General features: G+C 44.6%; 1 protein-coding gene across 3 annotated transcripts in view; it reads right to left on the bottom strand.

Annotated features, from left to right (window-relative positions):
* PLEKHA2 (pleckstrin homology domain containing A2) overlaps positions 1–23,364 on the bottom strand; it is a 1,084,343-nt gene that overhangs the window by 567,503 nt on the left and 493,476 nt on the right. For all 3 annotated transcript variants that reach the window (XM_069617914.1, XM_069617916.1, XM_069617915.1), the window contains one exon: positions 19,265–19,321. In XM_069617914.1, the coding sequence (XP_069474015.1) occupies positions 19,265–19,321 (57 nt within the window). The remainder of the gene's footprint in view (positions 1–19,264; positions 19,322–23,364) is intronic.

The raw sequence follows: 23,364 nt of genomic DNA, 5'->3' as shown, positions 1-23,364 counted from the left end.
CAAATTAGTACTGTTGAAGGAATTGAATACGGCCTGGAAACTACCAGCAAGGCATGATCAGCTTGAAAGTAAACTGTTACGAGCTCTTTTGGGCGTTCCTAGAGTAGTCCCTGTTCAGGCACTACGGAGCGAACTCGAGCTAACCCCTCTGAATGGCTTATGGCTGATTCAGCAATGCAAGTTTTTTGCGAAACAGACCTGGGCTCGGAATACTCCTGATTCGCTATTAGGCCTTATTGCTAATAATGATCAGAACAACTCCCTTAATAGAGCTTACTGTGACCTTAAACTTTCTGTTGAGCCGCACCTTTCCATTTTGGGATTCACACTCCTTTCTTTGGAGCATTGACCCATTTTTTTTACCCACCCTTAAAATTAAAACTGTGGATTGGGATTGCTCCCAAAAAATGGACATGTTAAGCCTTAAGAAGAGGTATGTTCAATGTTCTTCACAGGGTTTTTCCCGGCATTCCCCCGTATACTTGCTAAAACCTTCCTCATTTGATCCAAGGTGCTTCGTAATGTATTTGCAATTTAACATTCTGGGCTGCTCTTTACTTCGCACAATTTATGCTTTCTCAGCTGCGGCTTTTATTGTCTGGAAGGAAGCCCTTGTCCAATTCGAATACATTAATTATGTTGGGTTAATAATGTTTTGTAATTGTATTTCTTTTAGAGTTGGGTTGAATATTATTGTTGTGATGTTATTATAGGCCTACTTGTGCCTTTGATTTTATTATATATTGAGAAGTTGTATAATTTTTCATATTTTTTGCATTGTATGAAAATATTATTCTAATTTGTATTTAATCGTGCTTAAGGTTTTATTAGTAAAGCCAAAAATGGACGCAAATAAAAAACATTTAAAAACGCACACACAAATACACACACACACATACACACTGATATCCACCTACACACAAATTTACACTCAAACAGACATACACATTCACGCAGCACTCGCAATCACTTTTGTTTTGCCAAATAACTTTTTTTTGCCCAGTCTCATGCCACTGCTCTGACTGCATCTCCTTTTCTGCCCAGAAAGCAGTGAGGGAAGTTGGTCAACAACTTCCTTACATGGGTCCCGCCTCTGTTTATCCCATATAACGGGGTGTACCTCCAGACACTTCCAGAAACCACATATTGCACATATGTGGGAGTGACACAAAGTGCGTCAATGGCTGGGCAATTCAAATGAAGGACACAACAACACATGCAAATGAATAACCTGTTTCACAAATAAAAGAACTTGATCTGTAGCAATTTGCCAGAGCCCCAAACTGGTGTAAATCTGAGGCAATTAAACAGAAATAAATGTCACTTTTTAAAATACTTTTGCCTGAATTAGTGATTTATTTTCTTCTTCTAGAGTATGCCACCACTTTGAAGTATAGCTGTTTTTTAAAGTTTTTTTTTTTTTAACTTATAGCCTTCACCATGATGTGTCTGGAGATTTGCTCTTTTGCATGAATCAGGTTCACTCACATGCGCAAATTGCAGCAAATTGCGGATGAACCATAAGTGATTTTTTGTGCATCCTCCTCTATGTGCAACTGGATTCAATTGCATTTTGTGTCTGATGAAATTTGTACTATGAAATGGTTCTGTTGTGAATCAGGTCAATGGTATATTTATTTACTGTAGCATCAATGTGATGGACTGATTGTGACAGGATGGTCAAGCAGACATTCTCATTCAGAAACAACTTTATGTATCGCTTAGAAAAGCTACATATCTTCGATCATGAAAAATGGAAGCGTTGTATTATGCACCGGGGTTGATTTATTGACGATAAATTTGGAGGTTGTCGCGGCACTCAACATTGTCTGCATAAATCATATGAATGCTTCTTTAATTGCATTAAACTAATATATTCACAAAGGAAATTGGTAACCCGTGAGTATTTACTCAGACATTTAAGCAGAAGTCCCATTGCCTACAAATAAGTCTCCTCCTGTTTAAATATAGGGACTGGACTGTAACACCATATACCAGAGAAGATACAACCTATATTTTAGGGTTACAACAAGATACAGCGGATCAGGAAATGCACAAAGGCCATTTGCAGAGTGACCGCAAGAACTGGGTAAGTCATCACTGTGAGCAAAGGATCAACACAAAATAATGCAGAAGAAAAAAGAAGGTGAAGTGGGGGATAGGAAAACGACTTCAAAACCCCTGTGGTAAGGATTGGAAATGAAAAGGGGACACAGTGGGTGGTTAGTGGGAAAGTTATAGAGTTAAATGTCAACCAAGGTATGTTTGCAAATACTACAGTTGTGACTTGTAGTGAATGAATTTGCAACTCCTTTGAAAAATCACAAAATTGAGCAAAACTCAATGGTTCACAGAACACAAAAGCATAGAGGATTCGAAAACAAATTAATGTATCGAACCCTGTAAATGTACCACAGCGGAGCCAGAGGACACACAAGTGAAGCATTTGGAGAAAATGAACATTCAAAATTGGATTATAAATTTGGTCCTGGATGGTAAAGTACTGATTTTGTATGCGTGAAGAGGCCAAATGAAATATGCCAGGGACCATAAAATTGGACACTTACAAAAGGGTGGTAATACATATATGTAAGAAAGAGCTGGTGATAGACCAGGTGCCTGTGCTTGCACAGCACAAAGCTGCACGAAATCGGCCCATTGGCGTAAGGTGATGAGCCCACGCAAATTACCTAGTTTCACTGTCGAGGGATCAATGGAAAGAGACACAATCCTCATTGTTCAGAGTAACTTACTAATCATCAAAGAAAGTGATTCACATTCTTTGAGGGTCTGCAAGTCTCACCAATCGTTTCTTCTTTACCTTGTTCTACTATTGGTCTTTCAAGACTGAAGCACGTTCCGGGGCATATGTTATCCTCCTGGGTCACTGAAGAGTGTTGTTTTGGTTAGTAGAAGATGTCTTCTTGGACCATCAGACCACTGGAGCCAGTGATGTGATCGCTCTCTGGATGTCTTCAAAGACTTCTGACTTCCCACTCTGGCTTCTGTCAAGTTTGTCAGCCTGTAGACAATGATTCCTTTGCATCCACCCTTGTCATGTTTATCTCCTTTGGATGAAGCTTGCATGTTCCTCCTTCCACCAAATGCATTCGCCTCTTTTGCTTCTTCCTTCTAGGGTTTCTGTTATCTTCCCTCTCTTTCGCCGTCAATTTTTAGTTCGCATATTTCTCCCATTTGTTCCTTCGGTTTGTCATCTAACTTCCTTGGTACTGCTCTTCGGATATCTACACTCTGTTTCTTAGTTTCTCACTTATGTTCTTACTCTTGGGGCATCTCTGTTCTTGTCCTTTAAGTACACCTGCTCCCAGTATCCTGGTTTTCTGTCGATCTTTCCCCCTTCAGTGGTCTTTCCAATACTTCCTGCAGACCTTTATAATTTGCACTCACCACTAGCCATTGGCTATTAGTAATTGGCTCTTGGCAAGCTAGAAATGGTGTGTTGTATGTGGAAAATTGAGGATGCAAGTGGCTTTTGTATGCGTGGCTAGTAGTGTGCAACTTGAAATGTTTGCCCCTTCTCTCCATCTCCTTCTTCATGCTCCTCGGCTGGCCTGCCTTTCATTCTTTCCTGATCCTCACGTTCCTCATTCCTCTCTGCTTGGCGATGCTTCAGTTTCTCCTGCCTTTTTCTATCCTCTTACTTTCCCTCTCCCCGCTGCCGCCTCTCCATCCTCATCACTCTACTACGTCCCCTTCTGTTCCGATCTCTTTTGCTCAGTTCTCCACTTCTGCTTTCTTTTCTTTTCCGTCTGATTCTCTCTTCCTTTCCAGTATTTCTTCCCACTTGCCCCTTCTCGAGATGTTTCTCTTTTCTCACCTCCCACCTACCTTTCCTTTTTCTCTGCTCTCATTCAACAGCTGACACTTCCAGTCCTTTATGTTGGACTGGCCTCTCCACTTTGCCCTGCTTTACCCAACCCCCAATCTCCTCCCTGGCATTCTGTCTTTCCTACTCTCTACAAGTAAGCGCTGCTTTAACACGTTTGCTGGCAACAGCGGGGGCCTTCCTCCATCAGCAGCAAATGGTGTCTTTCTCCCCTGCTGATCAGTTCCTGATTTCCAATGAAGTGCTTGCCTTATTTTCTAGTGAACGTGCTATCATGGCCCTGGGGATCCATATATGGTGTTACTACACTATGTTGGAATCAGGCAAGCATGAAATGTCTACCCTGGTCGAATGGGGCTGCTTTGTAATATCTGTGGGCCAACGATAGTCCAATATTTGATGACCCTTCAGTTCCCCTTGTCTTGACCTCCATAGAAAGCCTTGAACATGGCCTGTATTAAACCTGTGGCCTGCATGCGGACCTTGCTAACCCCACTCAAGCCATCAATTATTTTGACAGATAACCTCTGATAACAGAAGGGGTAGAACCATGCAGTCACGTGCCTTTTAGAAATGGACAGAACCCATGTGACGTTCGTCACATTCCAAGCCTATACCAGGTCACAGGAGGGCTTGACATCTTCTGCAATCTTTAGTTGATAACATGAATCTTTAGATGCTGTTCCAATCAATGTGCAGGCAATTCCTTCATTGATTCCGTCTAAAGCACTTTTATTAATGAGACTGTGGACATAGTTACAGAGTTCCTACAGGAGACGCATCTGCTTCTGGAAAGCCAAGCAAAAGTTGCAATTAAAATATTAACCCACACAAACAATTCTACATTCTCCAATAAAGCAAGAGGGTTGTTTATACTCATCAATAAAAGAGTTTATTTTCACATCGAAATGTCTTTCTCGGACAATGAAGGGAGAAGGGAATGAATTAGAGGGACGTTGGAGGAAAAGGCAATAGTTCTACAGCCCCAATAAACAGGAAGACATGTTTATTGGGAGATTTGCCTGGTATTTTGGGCTGATTTGCAGCTGTTTAAACTGAAATGTAATGGTTTTGCTCCTTGATAGGTCGCAGAGAGCTCAAATGTGATAATGAGGACCATGCGGCTGTGTTCCAAACTTCAGAAAAACATATGTTTGCTTTGGTCCTTTCTGAAAAACAAACAGGTCACATATCAAAAGCAAAATAATATCTAAGACTAATGGGAAGCAAGAGTTGGATCTATATTGGAATGGGGAGTTCAATACCCATACATATGGGACTACAGATTCTATTATAATTCTAGGTCTGGAAACTCTGAATCAAAACCCAAATTACCACCCTACAGTACTTGAAAGCCCTAAACAGTAGCTTCCCTAATTTATCCAGGGTGATTAGAGATCTATGGGTCAAAGGAAAGCAATGCTGGGATTAGAGAGGATGGTCTGATGGCATAACTGGAAATCCCAGATGTAGAAAGGAACAAATTAGTCGCTGAAATCCAAGCATTTTTGCATGGGTGTGGCAAAGGGAGCAGAGGTCACAGTGTAGCTTAGCAACCAACAGGTATAGATCAAGATACCTTTAGAAAGATCTAGCATAGATAGGTGGAGAACCACTATGGTGGTGGATGTCCCTTATATCAACAACAGTGGCCCTTTGGTGTTAGAGTAAAGCTATTAAGACGTGTGTAGAGACATGTCACCCACTCACATCTGAAAGTTTGTCATCCTGGGGCCTGTCCAGCTCTTGATAAGGAAAATGTTTGCGGGTTGGTAAGCGGGAGATCTCAGAACGTTAGTGGAACTATGCACAGCTGGAGTCGCAACAGGCTTAAAAACATGAGAAACTGAATTTTGGAAAGCGGTACAGAAGAGATAACAGTATAAGTCAACGGAGGCACTGCAGCAATATTCAAGCACAGGGGGGCACGGATGGGGCAATTTACCACATCTGAGGAGATGACATGCAGGTAAGGTCTTAATAGGAGTTTAATTTCTTAAATATACAAGGCACTGAAAACATAAACTATAAAAGCAGGGTACGATGCTCATTCATCTGCAGGTTTCTTTTTCGCTGATTATTGGCCAAAAAAACTCATTGAAAAATACGGGGGTGGGTAAAGGGATTTAAGGGGTTGGGCCTGTGGGCGAAAAGGTAGTAAAAAACTGGGAAGGGAGGATTGGGGGGCAACGCCCCAAATTAAAAAAAAAAATTTTTTGCGTTTTTCCAGCAAAAAAACAGAGGCAAAAAAACGGCATAAAAAAACCCTGCTGATGGAATGACAGAACCAAAAACAGACACACGAATAGGTGCAAGATGGGCTTTATATCTGAAATATCTGGAAAGTTCTGCAGAAAATCTGGTTGAAGAAGGCATCCTTATCTGCATGTCTGCAGATCAGAGAAAGTTCATATACAATTTGTTATTGGTGGCACATGACACACAAAAGACAATGAGGCTATCTACAGAGTCTCTACTAAGGGGATTTTGCTTGGCACGGTGGTCGTGGATGTTGCTAATAAACTGTGATAAGGACGTAAACTAATCCTGCATCTTCTAGTGGTGGCAAGACTCCTGACAGCCGGTAAGTGGAAATTGACAGAAAAAGCCACCCATGGTGCTTTGGTGGGAAAATAAATCTTAAGAGTTCATCGTCATGTTAAACATACAACTTTTCTTCACGGTTTGGATTCCCTTTGTTGACTTACAATACAACTGCAATGGAGAAACTTACATACCCACGCCTCTACAAAATATTCACTTGGCCTGATCAGGCATAAAAGTATTGAAGCTTTGTCAGCCTGAAAATCTTACAGTATTTGTAGAATGTGTGTGCAATCCAAGTGATCTTTTCCTTCATTATCTGTATCATATTTTTCGATCTGTTCATTTGTGCAAAGAAAAACAATCATAAAGATGTTTTTACAAAATGGCCACCCTTAAAAATGTGGTCACTAGATTTCTGACAACTCTTCATTGCCTGTCAAGGATTTTATTTGAGTAAGTCTTGGTCTCTACATCTATTACACATGTGCACCAGGGATAAGAACGGGATGAGGGAGATGACACTGATGTCTGTGCAGCCTGCCTGATCAGAGGCATTAGATAGAAGGGAAGCACAGGAAGTGCGCTGCAGGAATCAGAGGATACGTGTTGTATCAGAGATCTTTACATGGCAGCCTTCAAGACATAGCAGGCATCCATGTTTAACCACACAAAAAGGGTCTGTACACGCCTTAAAAAGGGATCACAATATATGTGCAAACTAGTGCTCATAAAACACCAATTCACCTCCCCATCTCATAATAGCTATCATATATCGCAGTGCAATTCCATGTCATTGCACATATATCATACGTGAAATGTTCTGGCACCAGACTCAAGAGAGAAACATATATCAAATTATCGAAAAACGATGCCTTATTTTACTTTTGCAGGCACATACACAACTCTTAAACAGCATATCCTCCAATATCACAATATATTTGCAAATTGTATTGCAACGCCACTTGATGCTTATAATATCACAAATCCAGACTCTGAGTTGTAAAGCCTACACCATTCATCAAAAACACTTTACAAGGAGCTCCATCTTTCAAAGCAGATCTCTTCAAGCTCTGCATCACATAGTACACATTTAGATTAGAGCTGGGGTTTCAATCATTAATGTCACTATGGAAAGTGTCTGCCTTTGGCCTATGGGCTAAGATTACATTTGGAGAGACAGCCGGAGATTCATTGATGAGCTACATGTTAGAACATGTAAAGCGTTACTCACGTAGGTCTTGGTTTCAGGACTTGGAGAGCTTGGTTAATTCTCATTGCACGGCCATTGGTCTTTCCTGTATGTGGGAATCAGAGTTGGCTCCATTTTCACGCAGATCAGGAATTAAAACCAGAGTACGTGACCATGTTAAGTCTCTTGCACATTTGGCTAGGCTTCGGAAATATCTGCGTACACTCTGCAGGCAATGTTTAGTGATACCCCCCCCTGCTACTTAGTTAAATTGCGTACCCCCGCATTGACACGTTTTATTTAATGTATTCGCTTTGACATCCTCCCTGCGCTAGCCAATACTGGTGCACATCCCCAATGGTTGAGGGCCAAAGTACTGTTCGGAGCTATGTCTACATTAACTTCAAGCACTAGTTATTATTATACTTGTATACTGTTTTTATGTTATGTACTATACATGTGACAATTTGTGTGTTTTAATTAGTGTGAAAGGTTGAGATAAACCAACCATATGCACTTAACTAATAAAAAAGAAACAGTACACATTTAGCTATTTAGGAAGATTACTAACATTTTATAAGATACCATGTCTATAACAACAATATTCTGCTTCCATTTTGATAGCGGTCTTAACTATTCCTGGCACACTAGCCCACAACAAAGGATATGCAAAATGTCTGATACAGCGCAGGCAGGGAGGGGGACCAGACCACACGAGATCAAGGGGTGGCGGTCCGGCGGCACACCTGAGTCCAGGAGGCTTAACTCTACAGTGTGTGCATATATCCTGAATTTAAGTGCTTTTTCTGCACTGGTAATAAGAGGTGCTACAATGGCCAAACACAAGTCTTGATCGTTTTGTAGCTTTCAGACAAAGAAAATACAAGTAAGTTCTACTATCATTTTGTTTGACAGAATAACCCTTGTCTGATACCGTTTTCACTTGTATTGAACAAAGCAACAGGGCAAATGTAATCCATAAGCCATGCACAATTCGTCACAGCATTTTACAAGGTGACTGCTACAGTACTGAGGAATCAGCCACACTATATGGTTGATGATATATCCCCTTGGTAGTGCAGTCAATGCTAAATTGACACCATGCCTTTGTCGCAGCCATGCTTGTTCTTCTTCTCTTGGACACCCAAGAGCCTGTTTGGTGTCTAATTGAATACTAAACAAGTAGTACGATGTAAACCAAAAAGCAAGCAAGTATAGCAATTTTTTCATGGGATCAAAAAGTGCATTTGCCTGCCTGGACGCTTTGATTTCCTCTTATACACAAATGGTTTTCCAAATATGTTGACACTTGTAAAGTAGGCAGATAGGTTTCAGGCCCACACATCTCTGACCTGGAATGAACCCCCATGCTAGAGGGGATGCATCCCAACCCTCCAACACACAAGCTGCTATGCATTGAACTAACTTCGGGCTGGCAGAATAAGCTCGCAGGGAATAGGACATGTACATGGGCAGAAACAAACTGTGTGCACAGGGAGGTTCCAACAGGGAGAAAAGACGGCACGCGTCAAATGGAAAGTGGAATTACAGACTAGGACGTCACACACTTGGCCCCCAGGGACGTAGCTCTGGATCATGTGTATGCATCCTTACTACTATCTGGTCAAGGATATCATGGCATGGACGCATGCAGGAGTCCTCCTGATTATCCTGTTGACACTGTGCTCCAGTGGTAGGGAGTTTAGTGAGTGACGGATCTTGCAACAGCATCTGGTCCTGTGATTCCTTGGGAGGTTCCGGCCACTCATCTCCCGCTGCTCATAAGTGAAGGCACCGGATTGCCCTCACCTCTTCCCTACCAGGCTTGGAGATCCTTGAGTCCTTATCATCTCTTAAATCCCGGCCCACAAGAGCTAACATTTCCAAAGCACATCACTGGGGCCCGTTTTATTGGGCAGTAACAGGAGCAGCTACTTTAAAGGGAACCTTCTCATTACCCTGTTCCCTTATGCATTCCAGCTCCCATGAAGTCTGCATGTTATGCCTGATACATGCCCTAGAGCCGTCTGTCTTCAAGTGGGCCTCCGGGTCCTGGAAGATGGGGGTCCCATTCCAGCAAATAGAGGCTAGTTATGAATTAGGTACTGATAGTTCTGCTTTGGAGGTTGTCACATCTTCAGGGTGGAGTCGGGTATCTAATTAAAGGGCAAAATCCCATATTGGGCACATAGCCTTTCAACATTTTCACCAGTGGCTTAAATAAAAATGGGAGGAAAAACACATCAATTGTAGCTTGAGATTAAAACATACGTAAGATAGTAATTGCAGAATAGAATTTGGGAACTATGGGTACGTGGGAAGACCATTGCGGCATATTTGCTAAGTGCAGGATGGTGCATTCAAGTTATGATAATGCACAGGTAAATCCCAAACTAAAAAGTACAAAGTTGCTTTGCTTTGAGAAATGCAAAAGAAAACTTCACAAGATCTTGCTGGGGTGATACTTCTATAGGACTAACTCAGGTGGGCTTTCGAAACAGGACGGTTACCTACATCACAGGTTGAGTCAACTCAACCCCCCACGGCTCCCATCATGCCAGGTGGATGACGATGGGAGCAATAAGTAACATCAGTTACCGCGCAGTCTGAAAATGTTTGCCTTTTCTTTTTCTTATTGTTTAATATTTAAGGGTCTTATTCATGGAACTTTTAGCGTGGTGCAAAACTGCCAACAAACACGTTGAACCCGCCCTGATTCACAGAGCGGTGCAAAGTGCATTTTTTGCAGAGCAAAGTCACATTGCAAAAGGACTCCTTGCACAATTTGTTGGCAGTGCAAAGTGTCTTTGCACCACTTGGCACTGTGCTAAAGGCTCCATGAATTAGGCCCTTAATGTTCAACAATAAGTGAAAAACTTAGGATGTACAAGGAAAACCTTGGCAAAGCATTTTTATTGTGCTAAACAGGCGTTGGTCTACGGCAGCTAATACTGAACATAAATAAATATTCTGTACATTCGAAAATCCCCCGGCCTGAGTGGATCTGAGAGTCCTGCAAGCTCAGTGCTGATCAATTTTCCCTTTTGCCAGCAGAAACAGTTGTATCCATCTGAATTCCGAGTTCCCGCTGGGTGGATTGCTCAAGAGTACAATCCTGACGGCTAGTCTGCACTTCACAAAGTCAAATCCCTTGGCAGAACCGACTTAAGCTTTATCCTCCTGAGACTGATAAACCTAGGACCATTAAACTGGGAAATAATAATACCTGTTATTACAGTGCTTAGAAGCTGTGGGAATCCGACAGGAAGCACTATACCAGAACAGACATTGAAATATTTACCATGGATGAAGTCTCTGAGCAGCCATTCTACTCGCCACGCATGCTTTCTGCTGGTGCTGATTGCATTGCTGTTCTGCCTTGAGGTGTGGATCCTGCTCTTCTAGTACACCACCAAAAAATGTTCTGCCTCCTTCCGGTGATTAGCACATTTCTTTCCCTTCTCGATGATCAAATTCCTGTCTCAAGTACTGCTCATGCGTTAAAACTACATTCTGGAATTATCAAAGTGCTCCTCGACCCCCTTCTCAAGACCACATGAGATCTGTCTCTATTAATGGATCCATAATGGATCCATAGAGTTGACTCGCAATTGACACCTGTGAGTGTCCCCCTGTTCCCCTGATTGTACTCTGAGGAGTAGTGGAGGTGGGATGCAAATCTTTTGTTTCCTCCTCTCTCGTCCTCCTCGCCACCCGCCAGAACTGGGTCCCATTCTTAGCAACCACCAAAGCAAGCTATCAGTGCGAGAAGACCTCTAATCTCCTCTTACAGTGCTACACAACTTCCAGGTGATTGGAGGGAATTTCCATTGGCCGATATTTATGAGCACCCAGTGTATTACATTTACAAGGATTGACAGAGATCAAATGATATCCTTGCATTCACTCGGAAGGTTCAAGTCTTGGCATGCAAATTACAATTACAATTTTTGTGGATAACCTAGTACTATAATAGAGCAATAGAGGAAACCAGGTGTACAAATCTTGTTGTAAATGCCTCGAAGAACAGAGTGCTCCATTTTAGTAGAAACATGGGGAAGTTGAACAAATGCATAGAGACACAGTGGGGTAATCTGTGTGAAAAAGACGAAGAGCTGTGTACTGTGCCATATGAGTTTGCACAAACCTTAATGTTGATGAAGAAGTATAGTGCCTCAACCAGTTGATTCGAGCAACAGGTTTTTGTTGTGGACAAACCCCATTTTGACAAGGCTATTGCCCTAAAGTATCGGTCTATGCGATCTGATATTAGGAAATCGAGGAAAGCAAACATTACAGAGCGGAATGTCGAGGAGCAGGCCATCAGGTCTTGCAGACAAAATTGTAAATTACTCACCGTAGTGACTAATGTACTCTTAGTTCTTAGTCCCCTTTCCTCCATAATGCATGGGCGGCCCTTCTCAGGGACGGGAGACAGAACCTTTTTCACCAGAAAAAACCTTCTACCCCTTTAAATTTAAAGGGCGCGCGGGGGCGCGACCCAGGGAGCATGCACTGCCTGACTCCGCCCTCCGGCACCACACCTCAGTCCCCATTGACGTGTCGACAATAGATTTAACACTGCCTAATGATACCAGTATTATTAGGGTGGAGGTTGGTGGGACGAATGGAGGAAAGGGGACTAAGGACTAAGAGTACGTTAGTCACTACAGTGAGTAACTTATAATTACTCTTTCGCCCTGTCCCCTTTGCTCCATACTGCATGGGCGATTACAACTGAATGTAGCCTCAGGGTGGAGAGGAGACCCTCCTTAAGCAAATACGTTCCTGATAACCGCCTGTCGGAAAGCCGAGAGCCGGCATCAAAACAGCAATGCTTGCAGAAAGCCGAGGGAGCGGCCCAGGTGGCCGCCCTGCTTATGACTTGCCAAGGGACATGGCGCTGGAATGCGATGGCCGTTGGCTTGGCCCTGACTGCGTGGGCATGCATGTTGGCCGGAAGTGGCTTGTGCTGGCCCTCGTATGCTTCTTTGATGGCCAAGACCATCCAGCGGGATATGGAGGCCTTGGACGGGGAGCGGTCTGGCTGCATGCATCTCCGTTCCTGGAAGCCACGGAACCCTCCATACGTATGCCCTCTGTGAGAGCGCTGCTGTGACTGGGTGTTCGACTTGGGCGTGGACTTTGTCAAGATGGATAAAGATTTGGCCGTTTGTAAGCTGTTTTTCTTCTTGTCCAGCTCTTCGTCCTTGGTGGAGTGGATGAGGTCTCCCCTCGAACTGTAGATCTAATATGCGTTCCTGGATGTCCGGATTGAATTTTGTTACCTGGAGCCAGGCTGTCCTTCTCTTGTCCGTGGGGATGCAGATGGCATGGCCAGAGGTGTCAATATGGGCCACGGTGGATTCCATGAGGTCCTGCGCCACCAGCTTGGCCTCAGCCATCCCCGCCTTAAAACTTTATTGGTCTGCGTAGGGAGTTCCGGGAGGAAGTTCGCAATTTCCCACCATAAACTTTGGTTAGCGGCAGCCAGCATGGCATCGGCATTAGCCTGACGAAGATGCAGGGACGCGTTTGAATAGAGTTTCTTCCAGTACGCAAGATTGCCGGTGGAGGTGCTTTGTTGTGCTGCTAGCATCGTAGAGAGGACTTCCCTGATGGCATCCTTGAGAATAACCCCAATCTGAGGTGACTTCATGAGCCAGAGGAACCTCTTGAAGAACCCCTCTTCACTGGCCATAGAGGTGGTAGGGGATACTGGCGGGGTAGCCGGGAGCTGCTGGAGCCGCTGCATACCCTGCCCGTATGGACGCAGTGGGAAGCTGCCCTGTGCATAAGAAAGATAGGCTGTAGGCCACGTACCTGGTTGAGGCCAGTCCCACCTTGACACTCATTCTTCACTGAACGCCTGGAATGGCGTCGGACGGGTGCCTCTGTCTGGCACGGCAGCCATCTTGTTGAGCTGTCTGCCACGTGCCTGTGACGTGTTGCTCGGCTCGCTGAACCGAGCCTCCTCAAAAACTCTTGCGTGTGGGTCACAAGGCCTACCCTGCTCCTCGACTCTAGGCCCGGTAGGTGTAACACCCTCGACCCGGGGGTCGGTAGAGCTGCTTTTAGGCACCCCTTCAGACGTATTGCCGGTACTAGGGCATAGCTCCTCGGCCATATTGCCGGTACAAGGGCAGAGCCCCTCGGATGACAATCCGGTACAAGAACCTTTCGGTCCCTCAACACTACCACCGGGAGGATCCGAGGATCCCTCGGCCCGAAGGCCAGTAGCTGTAGCAGCCTCGGTGCACATGCTGGCACAAGGACCTGAACGGTCCCTCCCGCGCGGGAGAGTCCTTGGAAAGGAGTCTCCTTTGCGGGGCGTGATGGAAAATAGCGGCCCTCCCTTGGGCCTGGCTCAGTGTTTCACAAAGTTCTTGAGGTCCTCTGGAGGTGACTACTGGAAGAGCTCCCTCCACCTGGCTAGACTGTTCTTCAGCGCTTTCGATGACAGCAATCCACACGCTGTACAAGCTTGCCAATTTATTTATTTATTTTATTTATTTAAATTTGTATAGCGCGCAAGCAGCCCAGGGGCATTGATGCGCTGTTACTTGCATGAGCTTAGTTACAGACATGGTATAGGTAAGAGGCATAATACAGATAGGAACAAGCAAGGTTATCATTACAGCTTATGCGGTTGGTCAATACAATTTAGGCAGTGGGTCATATGGTTGGTATTATGCAGCTGCGAGGGACCTTATGAGAAGAGGGTGGTTTTCAGTGCTTTGCGGAAGGCTAGGAGGGAGGGCTCACCACGGATGGTGGGAGGTAGGGCATTCCAGAGAGTGGGTGCGAGATAGGGGAAGCTGGATCCACCTGCTCTGGATCTTTTTACTAATGGCACAGAGAGCATGTTGGTGTAGGGTGATCTTGTTGGTCTTGTAGAGGCGACGGAGTGGATTCTTTGTGAGAGGTAATCGGGGGCAGTGAGATGGATGCATTTGTGTGTCAATGTGAGCGCTTTGAAAGTTATTCTTTCCTTTATTGGGAGCCAGTGGGCTAGTTTTCTGGCTTCCGAGATGTGGTCCCTTTTGGCAATACCTTGGGCTGCTCGGAGAGCACTATTCTGGATGACTTGTAGCCTCTCCAAGTTTTTTTTTGAGGTTCCTAGGAAGAGTATGTTGCAGTAGTCTAGCCTGGAGCCGGTGATGGCTCTGGCTATGTTTGTGCAGTTCTCTTTGGAGAGGAAAGGCCTGACTGCGTTGATCAGTTTAGCATGATATGCGGCTGAGGAGGCAATGGCGTTGACTTGTCTGTCCATGGAGAGGTTAGAGTCTAGATAGACTCCAAGAGTTTTGACTGAGTCTGAAACAGGTATTTTGATGGTGTTGATGGTGAAGTGACTGAATTGGGAGTCAAGTTTTTTTAGCGTTTCGGGGGAACCTACCAGTAGGAGTTCTGTCTTGTCAGAGTTGAGGCATAGTCCATTGTCTGCCATCCAGGCTTGGATGGTGTTGTAGAGGTTGTTAAGGGTCATGGAGTCGGTGTCGTAGTTGCCTGTGAGGGTAAGGAGGATCTGGGTATCGTCCGCGTAGTTAGTGTAGGATATACCCATAGCGTTGAGGATGAGGAAGAGGGGTCGTGTGAAGATGTTGTAGAGTGTGGGGGAGAGGCATGAGCCTTGGGGCACGCCAAAGAGTATGGTAGTGGGTGAGGCAGAGGCTAGGTCGGAAAATACTTGCATGGTTCTGTCTTGTAGGAAGGATTTGATCCATGCTGTGGCGTCAGGGGAGAACTTGGCGGTGAAGGAGAGATGATGGCAAAGGACGTCATGATCTACGAGATCGAACGCTGCAGATAAGTCAAGGAGTAGGAGAAGAGCTGATTTGCCCATGTCTCTGGCATCGTCCATTTGGTTTTTCAGGTCAAGTAGGGCGGTTTCAGTCCCCCAACCGTGGTCTGGACCAAGGGAACGTAGGCAGAGGGCGTGGGGGTCTGAAGTTGGGAACAGCCCGTTGCAGGATGGACACCTGCTGAACCCTGTGGAAGGTGACATGCGCCGGGGAGGAGCATGGCGCCTGAGTTCCTGAATGATAACAGATAAAAAACAAAGACAAAGAGAAGAAGTATCCGCGCGTGGAATTACATGGCCGAAGTCAGACCCAAGAGTGCTGGTGAATTTGGCCCATTCCCGTCAGTGCGGAAAAGGGGAATGAGGTGTGGCGCTGGAGGGCGGAGTCAGGGCAGTGCATGCTCCCCAGGCCGCTCCCCCGCGCGCCTCTAAATTTAAAGGGAAATAAGGTTTTTTCTGGTGAAAAACGTTCCGTCTCCCATCCCTTGGAAGGGATGCCCATGCAGTATGGTGGAAAGGGGACGGGACGTAAGAGTAAGTATAAAAGATGGGTGAAAGATCATAAACTGCAGATCTATATAAAGGAAAACCAAGACCTGTTTTGGAACTTGATTAAGAAAGATGCCAGATGGATTTGGTGGCAACTGAATCACAAGAATAAGATGCAAATAGATTGTCAGGCCTAGCGTGTTTCTGAGGGTGCATGGGGTGATTATTTCACAGTGAAATATAAAGGGGAGGCGAGTGGTTCCATAAGACGTTGAAACACTGTTACGCCATCTGAGATACCTTGGGCATATGTCTTTGATAGAGACAACATTGTGACAATAATAGAGGCGCTATAGGATTCCACAGCTTGTGGTCCCGACGGTATGTCTAATCAGCTCCTAAAATGTAGAAAGGAAGTATGAGCAGACATTCTTTATTGATTGTTTAAGCAGATAATTGGAACAGGCAAACGTTCTGTGGATGTGTCTATTTTGGTTTTAATTTTTAAAAAAGGCCTTAGAAAGTCTCCGATGAGCAATTGGCCAATTTGGTTATTAGATGTATCTCCCAAGATTTTGACGGCCTTGGTATTAAAGGACTAAACAAAGTGGGCTGAATCAACTAATATGTTTAACCCGCAACAAACAGGGTTCAAAAAGGGCATTTGGACCACATTAAGTGGTATGACACTTGCTTCTTTTTTGGCACAAGCCGGAGGACACACTGGGAGAGCTCTGTATATAGTGGTGGGCGTGTATCTCTCCTCAGCATTCATTAATGTTGACTTGGAAATGTTAATGCACAACTGAATCTGTGGGGGATCGACTCAGGGCTGTAGTAGATGCTTCAATTGCTATATTCGAACAACGAGGCAAGGTTAAGGTTAAGGTTAAATTCTGAAAGCAATCTTCCCAGGTGTATCTCTCTGGGTAAAGGAGTGAGGAGTAACCGCTAGGGGAATTATCCTCCAAAATGTGCAGGTTTAAGAACAAAATGTATTGCTTACGGAGATGATTTGATCTTATTAGACTTTACCCCGCTGGGTCTACAGAGATTGACTCATGGGAGGCCAACGTATCTAAGCATTAATAAACTAAAGATAAACTTGGTTAAGTCCTTTGTAGCAACAATAAGTAATACAAAACTAAGGAAACACAGTGTGTGGCCTATTAACGAAACCAGAGTGGCAGAAGTTAAGGGGCCTGATTCATTGAATTATCTGTGTGGAAAATCAGGACTTTGGATACCAAACGGTGTTCGAAATACTTTTTGTTGATTCATGGAATCGACTGCGCAGCACTTCTTTGTATTTTGTGGGGACTTCACGCAGGCTTGGCATGTCACTGCGAGAGGCTGAGTGCCTTGCGCAAGACATCATGCAGAGAATGGGCGTGGCTTGCACAGAGGACAGGGTAGGGGACGGAACATGGAAAATGAGGAAGGACAAGGCAAAATGTGGTCGTTACAAGGGACAGGCAGGCAGTCTATTGCACCCACACTAATGATTGGAAGGACACATACATGGATCCGAGCGTGCAACCTCTCGGCAGGGAAATGGCCACGCAAAGGCCACATACTTACTGCCACCCGAAGGCAGGCAAACAGAAATTTGGGCATAGGATACACTGTGCAGAGGTAAGATCGGGTGTCGGATTCAGGGGTGCATGTACACAGCCGTGATTCTGATCTGACATAGGGATGCGCGTACGCAGTCTAGCGGTGTGCAGGAACGGTTTACGGGGGTTCACGCACTGATTTTCTGTGTATTACCCGAGTTACAATAAATCGTATGCATGTTGTCGTGGTGCCGGTAACAGTTATGAGGGACACCGCACAAAGTCCCGGAGATGCAGGTGGGGGACCCCATGCACTGTTTGAAAGGTGCATGTATTTGCGCCAAGGGGAGCATGCAAAGGTAGCTGTTCTGGCTGTTTTACATGGGAGCGTGTCAGGACGTTCCGGCCGCGACTGTGTATACGGTTACTTTGCGCAAACAATTCCATGAATACGCAAAGCATGCAGAATTAATTCTGCATGCAGGCTTGCGCAGTGTTGTTCTCAGCGAGCGACCTTTGCGGGATAAATGCACACTTTTCCATGAATTGTGCCCAAGATCTTTAAGTACCTGGGCTTCTCGTATTTTCGTTACAGACATACTGAAAGTGCAAAAAAAGACTATGGAGATCAAGGTGCAATCGTGCATTACCTTAATGAAGGTTATCAAAGGTAGGATGTGTGCATTTATTTTTTATCCCCTAATAGAGTTCTATTAATTTTAAAGTGACTGCTATCGTGCTATACAGAGCCGAATTGATCATTTTAACTGGTAGGAAATACTTAGATTTCCTGGAGGGTAAGGCCCTGAAAGAGGTTTTGGGCCTGCCTAGATCCACGCCCATGAGTGTAATATGCCTAGAGTGAGGTCTTCAGTCGTGTTGGGCACAGGATCTGAAGCAATTCTTGTTTGTATATAATAAGGTGGCCAACATGGAAAGCCCTAGTTTGGGGACACTTGATAAAGATAGAAAACACCTTGTAAGTCTCCGCGCCCTTAGATTTGGTAAGATGAAAAATCAAAAGGAGGTCAAATCAAAGCTGCTTGGTGTTGAAAGGTTGTATTTAACAAATTTCAAAGAAAATATTTACTAGTTTGGGGGCACATTTGGGAGAAATGATGGATGGCGTGGACAATGTCTTTCTTAGGAATTATAAGAAGCACTGTACCCATTTCATAGAAGGGTCGGGTCTTTTGAGTACAGACTCACAAGTAGTCATGAAAACTAAAGTCAAACGATGGGACGTGATTAAAGACATGGAAGCCCTTGACAGATTCAAGATGTGTTGCAATGATGCACTTTATTATACTCTGACAAAGGAAATAAGACTCTACCTGAGAAAGTTCCCTGCACAGAAGTTCTGCAGGTGGTACTTCAAATGTAGATTCAATTGCTTACCCACATTGGAAAGGATTGGTCTTAGTTTGGGTATTTGAAAAATGTTGTAATTAAATGTCCTTCCATAGTTTCTGATGGAACATTATTTCTTGGGCTTTTGTGCACTTGCCCTCGGCAGGTGTATCTATGGAATTTTGGAACAGACTAATGACAACGTCACAAATCTGACTTATTGTAGCCCTAGTGACATTGTTTATAAAGATTTGTAATGCTTTACAGCAGGTTGGTGGTGAGAATATTCTTTTGAGTCCAGCTATGTGATAATTGATCAGGTGGGTGTTAGTGAAATGTAGGGATGACTATGGGTTTTATATTGTTTACACTGTGTATGAAATCTATGAAATGAATTGTGTATCCGTTTATGAATACATTGTGTAGTTATTTTGTATACTAAAAACACAAATAAAAAATAAAAATATAAATGCTGCAATTACCTTTGATATGTAAGTCAGCTGCAAAGATCCGACAGCCCCAGTTCCTTCGGGCAGGTTCTGCAAGAAAATATGAAAAAAGTAAGTCAGAAATTCAATAGATATTATTGCAGAGCTGAAAAGCCTTCCATATGTAACTCTAAAAATGTGAGATGTGCAGGAAAAATCTTGCGAGACGTGCAGATCGAGTAATTTAGTTTATCTATTCGACCTAAGAGAAATGCATTCGACTCATGAAATGGATCAGATAACACTCTTCTATTGAACAAAACCTGGTGACAGATGAAGAAACATTACCAGAACCTCACTGCAAAACACTCAAAGAGGGTAAATATGCTCTCGATCAATTTGGAATGTGGGGGAGCTGGCCTGGCCAGAGAGGGTAATCACACTGAACAATGAATGAGGATCACATCACGGGTAAACATAGGCCTTGTAGAGCTGTACTCTGCTTACATGGGGACCAATGTTGCCTTCATATACCTATCCTATGAAATGCTCTTGGCAATCACTTTGTTAAATCATTATTCATGGTTGTGATTAATCAGGCTCTGTGGTGCATCCCCGAATGATGAAATACATGTGCCCGCAAAATGATAACACTAGATGTTTCCTAATTAAGTTCATATACGTTTGATTCCCCTCTATCAAATATGCAAGATGCAGCCAATACCCTTGCTGCTGATAAACAGTTATAGTTGCAGCATTTCATCACGCTCTTAGTATAACTGAACACAATGACAGGTACAGCATTTCATCAAACATTTGCTGAAATTATGGGAAATACCACAAGCTCATTCTGACATCAAAGAGGCTCCAAATTAAGTGCCTTTCCTTCCACATCACCACCTCTGTATACCTCCCCACCTCACCCTTGTCTACTGCCGATGGCAGGCTTCTTTTTATGATTAAAATTCGTCGAACACAGCAGCTCATACCGATTTGTAAGTTGCTGGGTGAAAGGGAGGGACAGGAAGCGTCTCAGGATTTGGCTGTATATGGTCTAGGTTTTGATGTAATGACAGCAAGGACAACTAGGGTGTGGGTTCAGCAGAGCCCAGTCTTCAGTGTGTATGATGGACTTGATGCCCTGACGCCTTGTTTGTTGTGGTTCAGTAGGCATTGCAGGAGGACCATGATGCTGTGTCTATCTCTTGCTATTGCACCATGGAAAATGTAGTCTTTGTTCAGTTTATGTAAACTACTTCCAACAACCCACCTGACAATCATTTGCTACGTTTAAGCTCAGACCTGGAACCATGGTGTAAAGGGGGCCATTTAACCACCCTAATTGCTCCTGCTGCAGAATGACCTTCGAAGCAGTGCACCACTGACTGCAGCACGTGCTGCTGTGAGGCCTCGCGTCCTGCAGCACAGCAGGAATATGATGCTATAGTGACCTGTCTGTCTGGTGAGATGCCACAGCTATCAAGCGTTCCCATGTGCTGTGTGAGTATTGTAGCCATTTCTATTTTTCTCTTAGCATTCTGGAACTTTCAATCAAAATTATTCAATTATTAATGAAACCCTAAGTACCAAAATGCATTATCAAAAACAGCACTGGTTGAGCTATCAGGCGTGGCTTGGAACAACCTGAGAACTCTCTGCTGCAGGGACTTTAGGGTAATGGTATGCTGCTGAGAAGCTGCTGTGAAGGCTCCTTCTGTAGTGGAACAAAGACTCCAAGGAAATGTCGCTGTAGCGCCCTGTCTGATGCTGCAAAACAGGGCTCGCAGGGACAATCTGCTGCCAGGACCCATTTTGTTCTTGGGAGAGCAGTACTGCGGCTGCAAGGTCTTCCAGCCACATATGGCCTTCATAATCATAGTAGCATCCTCCCCTGGCACACACCAAAGATCTTTTCAGCTAATGGAAGGCAGTCCCGGGCCAGTCCTGTGGGCACCTCTGTTGCACCACTTGACGCTCACAGCCCACTTCCTGCTGGAATACCACTTTGCCCTGATTTGGTTTCCTGATGCCGCCAGTTCTTGACATTACACATTTCTTTCATTATGGCAGGTGCAAACAAAAGGGCAGTGCTTAATTTGTAAAAAAATAAGTGCCAGTGCCCAAAAAATATTGGCCCCATGATGCTGGGCGCAGCGCCGCCCCGCAGTGCGGACGCGCGCCCCCGTGCCAGTTCAGTACTAGACCTACCTATATCGGCCCACCAGCAGCCCATCACACTGCTGCTGCTCCATGTCACATGTTTGACGCTGCAGCAACTGCTGGCACAGGCTAGTAGTGGGATGGATGGGGAAGGGCACACATGGGTTGAGAAAGTATAATACTTTGAAGTTGGAAAACACTTACTTGTTATGGTAGGCGTAGTGGTTCCAGCATTCCGGCAACCCCAGAGGCAAAAGAGTGCATTTGAACACACTTCTAAGTTCTAGACCACACTTGTTAGATGGGAGAGAGGAAATTATGTGTAGGCGCACGCTTGTGCGGTCACACACACAAGCAGATACACATATATATATATATTGAAAGAGAGAGAGGAGGAGAGAGACACACAGAGGGGGGCAGAGAGAGGGAGAAAGAATAGAAAAGCAGACACGATTAGGAGTAAATCAAGAAAGACTATTAGGAACAAGAGACAGGGGTATACAGAGTTGAAAAGGAAGAATAATGGAATAGATAGGGCAGGAGAGGTACGGAGCTTGAGAGGGGAGTTGAAGCGTGAGAGAAGGGGGCAGACAGAAAGAGGTGGAGTTTGAGTGTGAGAATGGGAGAGGGAGGGAGATTTGGGACAAGGCATAAAGAGACAGAGAATGAGGGAGACTGACAGCAAGACATACATGTTTGGAGCGATGGGGAGGGGGTGAAACAGAGAAAATGGGAAACAATCTTGATGAAGGTAGTGTGGGGATCAGGACTCCAGCTGTAACCGTGCAGCCTTCCGGGAGGTCATTTTGTAAAAAGGATGTTAATTGGATACAGCAGCAGCAGACATCCAATGGTAGCCCTTATGCGCTGCTGGGTCCCCTGCATGCAGATTTCAACTAAACAATGAAGTGGGCATAGAAACAGGCAAAATCACTTTTACCCTTTGCTTTTACTCCTCACACGCTGCAAACAAGTCTGATTGCATTATGCCCAGTTAGCACCAGGCCTCTGATGTCATTCAGGGCCTTAACCAATCAGGGGTTTACTGCCTGGTCTTGCTGCCTTTCGAGATCCCTTAATAGCCAAACACTGAAGACTCCATTTTACCTCCCTCCCTTCCTTCCCCATGCCCCAAATCTGTGCACACTCTCTCCTTCTCCCCATTCTGCTGCTGTAGATCATGGCAAGCGGCACCCCCCCACCCCACCACTCCCCTACTAACATCTGCCCATGTCATTGTGAACATTGCCTCTCTGACCCCTGTCCAACTACCCATCCTTTTTCTACCCGGCGGCTTCACAGAGTGCTGGGTGAGTGCAGTTGCCAGCATAGCTCGTTGAGCTGCACAGCATTGTTACAGACCCCAGTCTGTTTTGTGTGTCGCACCAGGAAGTCAGCCGGAAAGCTTTTCTACCCGGTAACTGCACAGAGTGCTAGTGAGTGCAGTAGCCGGCATCTAGAGGAGACTGGAAGCAGACTCATTCAAGGTAAACTCTCCGGCCCTAGTTCTGATTCTTGAAGAGAATCATGTACAATTTACACAGCAAAAACTCTGTACCTATAAAGGTGCCACTTAAAGTTGGCGCAAACGCTTTAAACAACATGATGCAACATGGCAATGTCGTGTCTGTATTAGGGAAGCCACTGATAAATAGTAAAGTACAAACTGCTTCTGGCTCTTTCTCCACATCATTGAACCCTTCCGTATCCAACCCCGCTCGGGACCATGCACTCATGATCTACCTACATAAAGAAATAAATCACAGACTTTTTCCAGATAAAAAGTGAAGGTGACATGACAAGAGTTGGGTTCCATTGTGAAATCAAAAATGGTGGTTGTCTATGTACTGTGAGCCAGACTGCTCAAACGCAATGTGACTCAATTCCTAGAGTATGGACAGATAATGCAGAGCAATGGTCCTACTTCAAGGTCTCTGATTCCCTTATTATGGACTGAGATTCCATTATGGCACAATGTGTAAAGTGCCACCAGT

The sequence above is a fragment of the Ambystoma mexicanum genome, chromosome 10, assembly GCF_040938575.1.
Source record: "Ambystoma mexicanum isolate Mex_15411 chromosome 10, UKY_AmexF1_1, whole genome shotgun sequence".
Lineage (NCBI taxonomy): Eukaryota > Metazoa > Chordata > Amphibia > Caudata > Ambystomatidae > Ambystoma > Ambystoma mexicanum.
The sequence above is the reverse complement of the archived record's forward strand: the minus strand, read 5'-3'. Positions and strand labels throughout refer to the sequence as shown.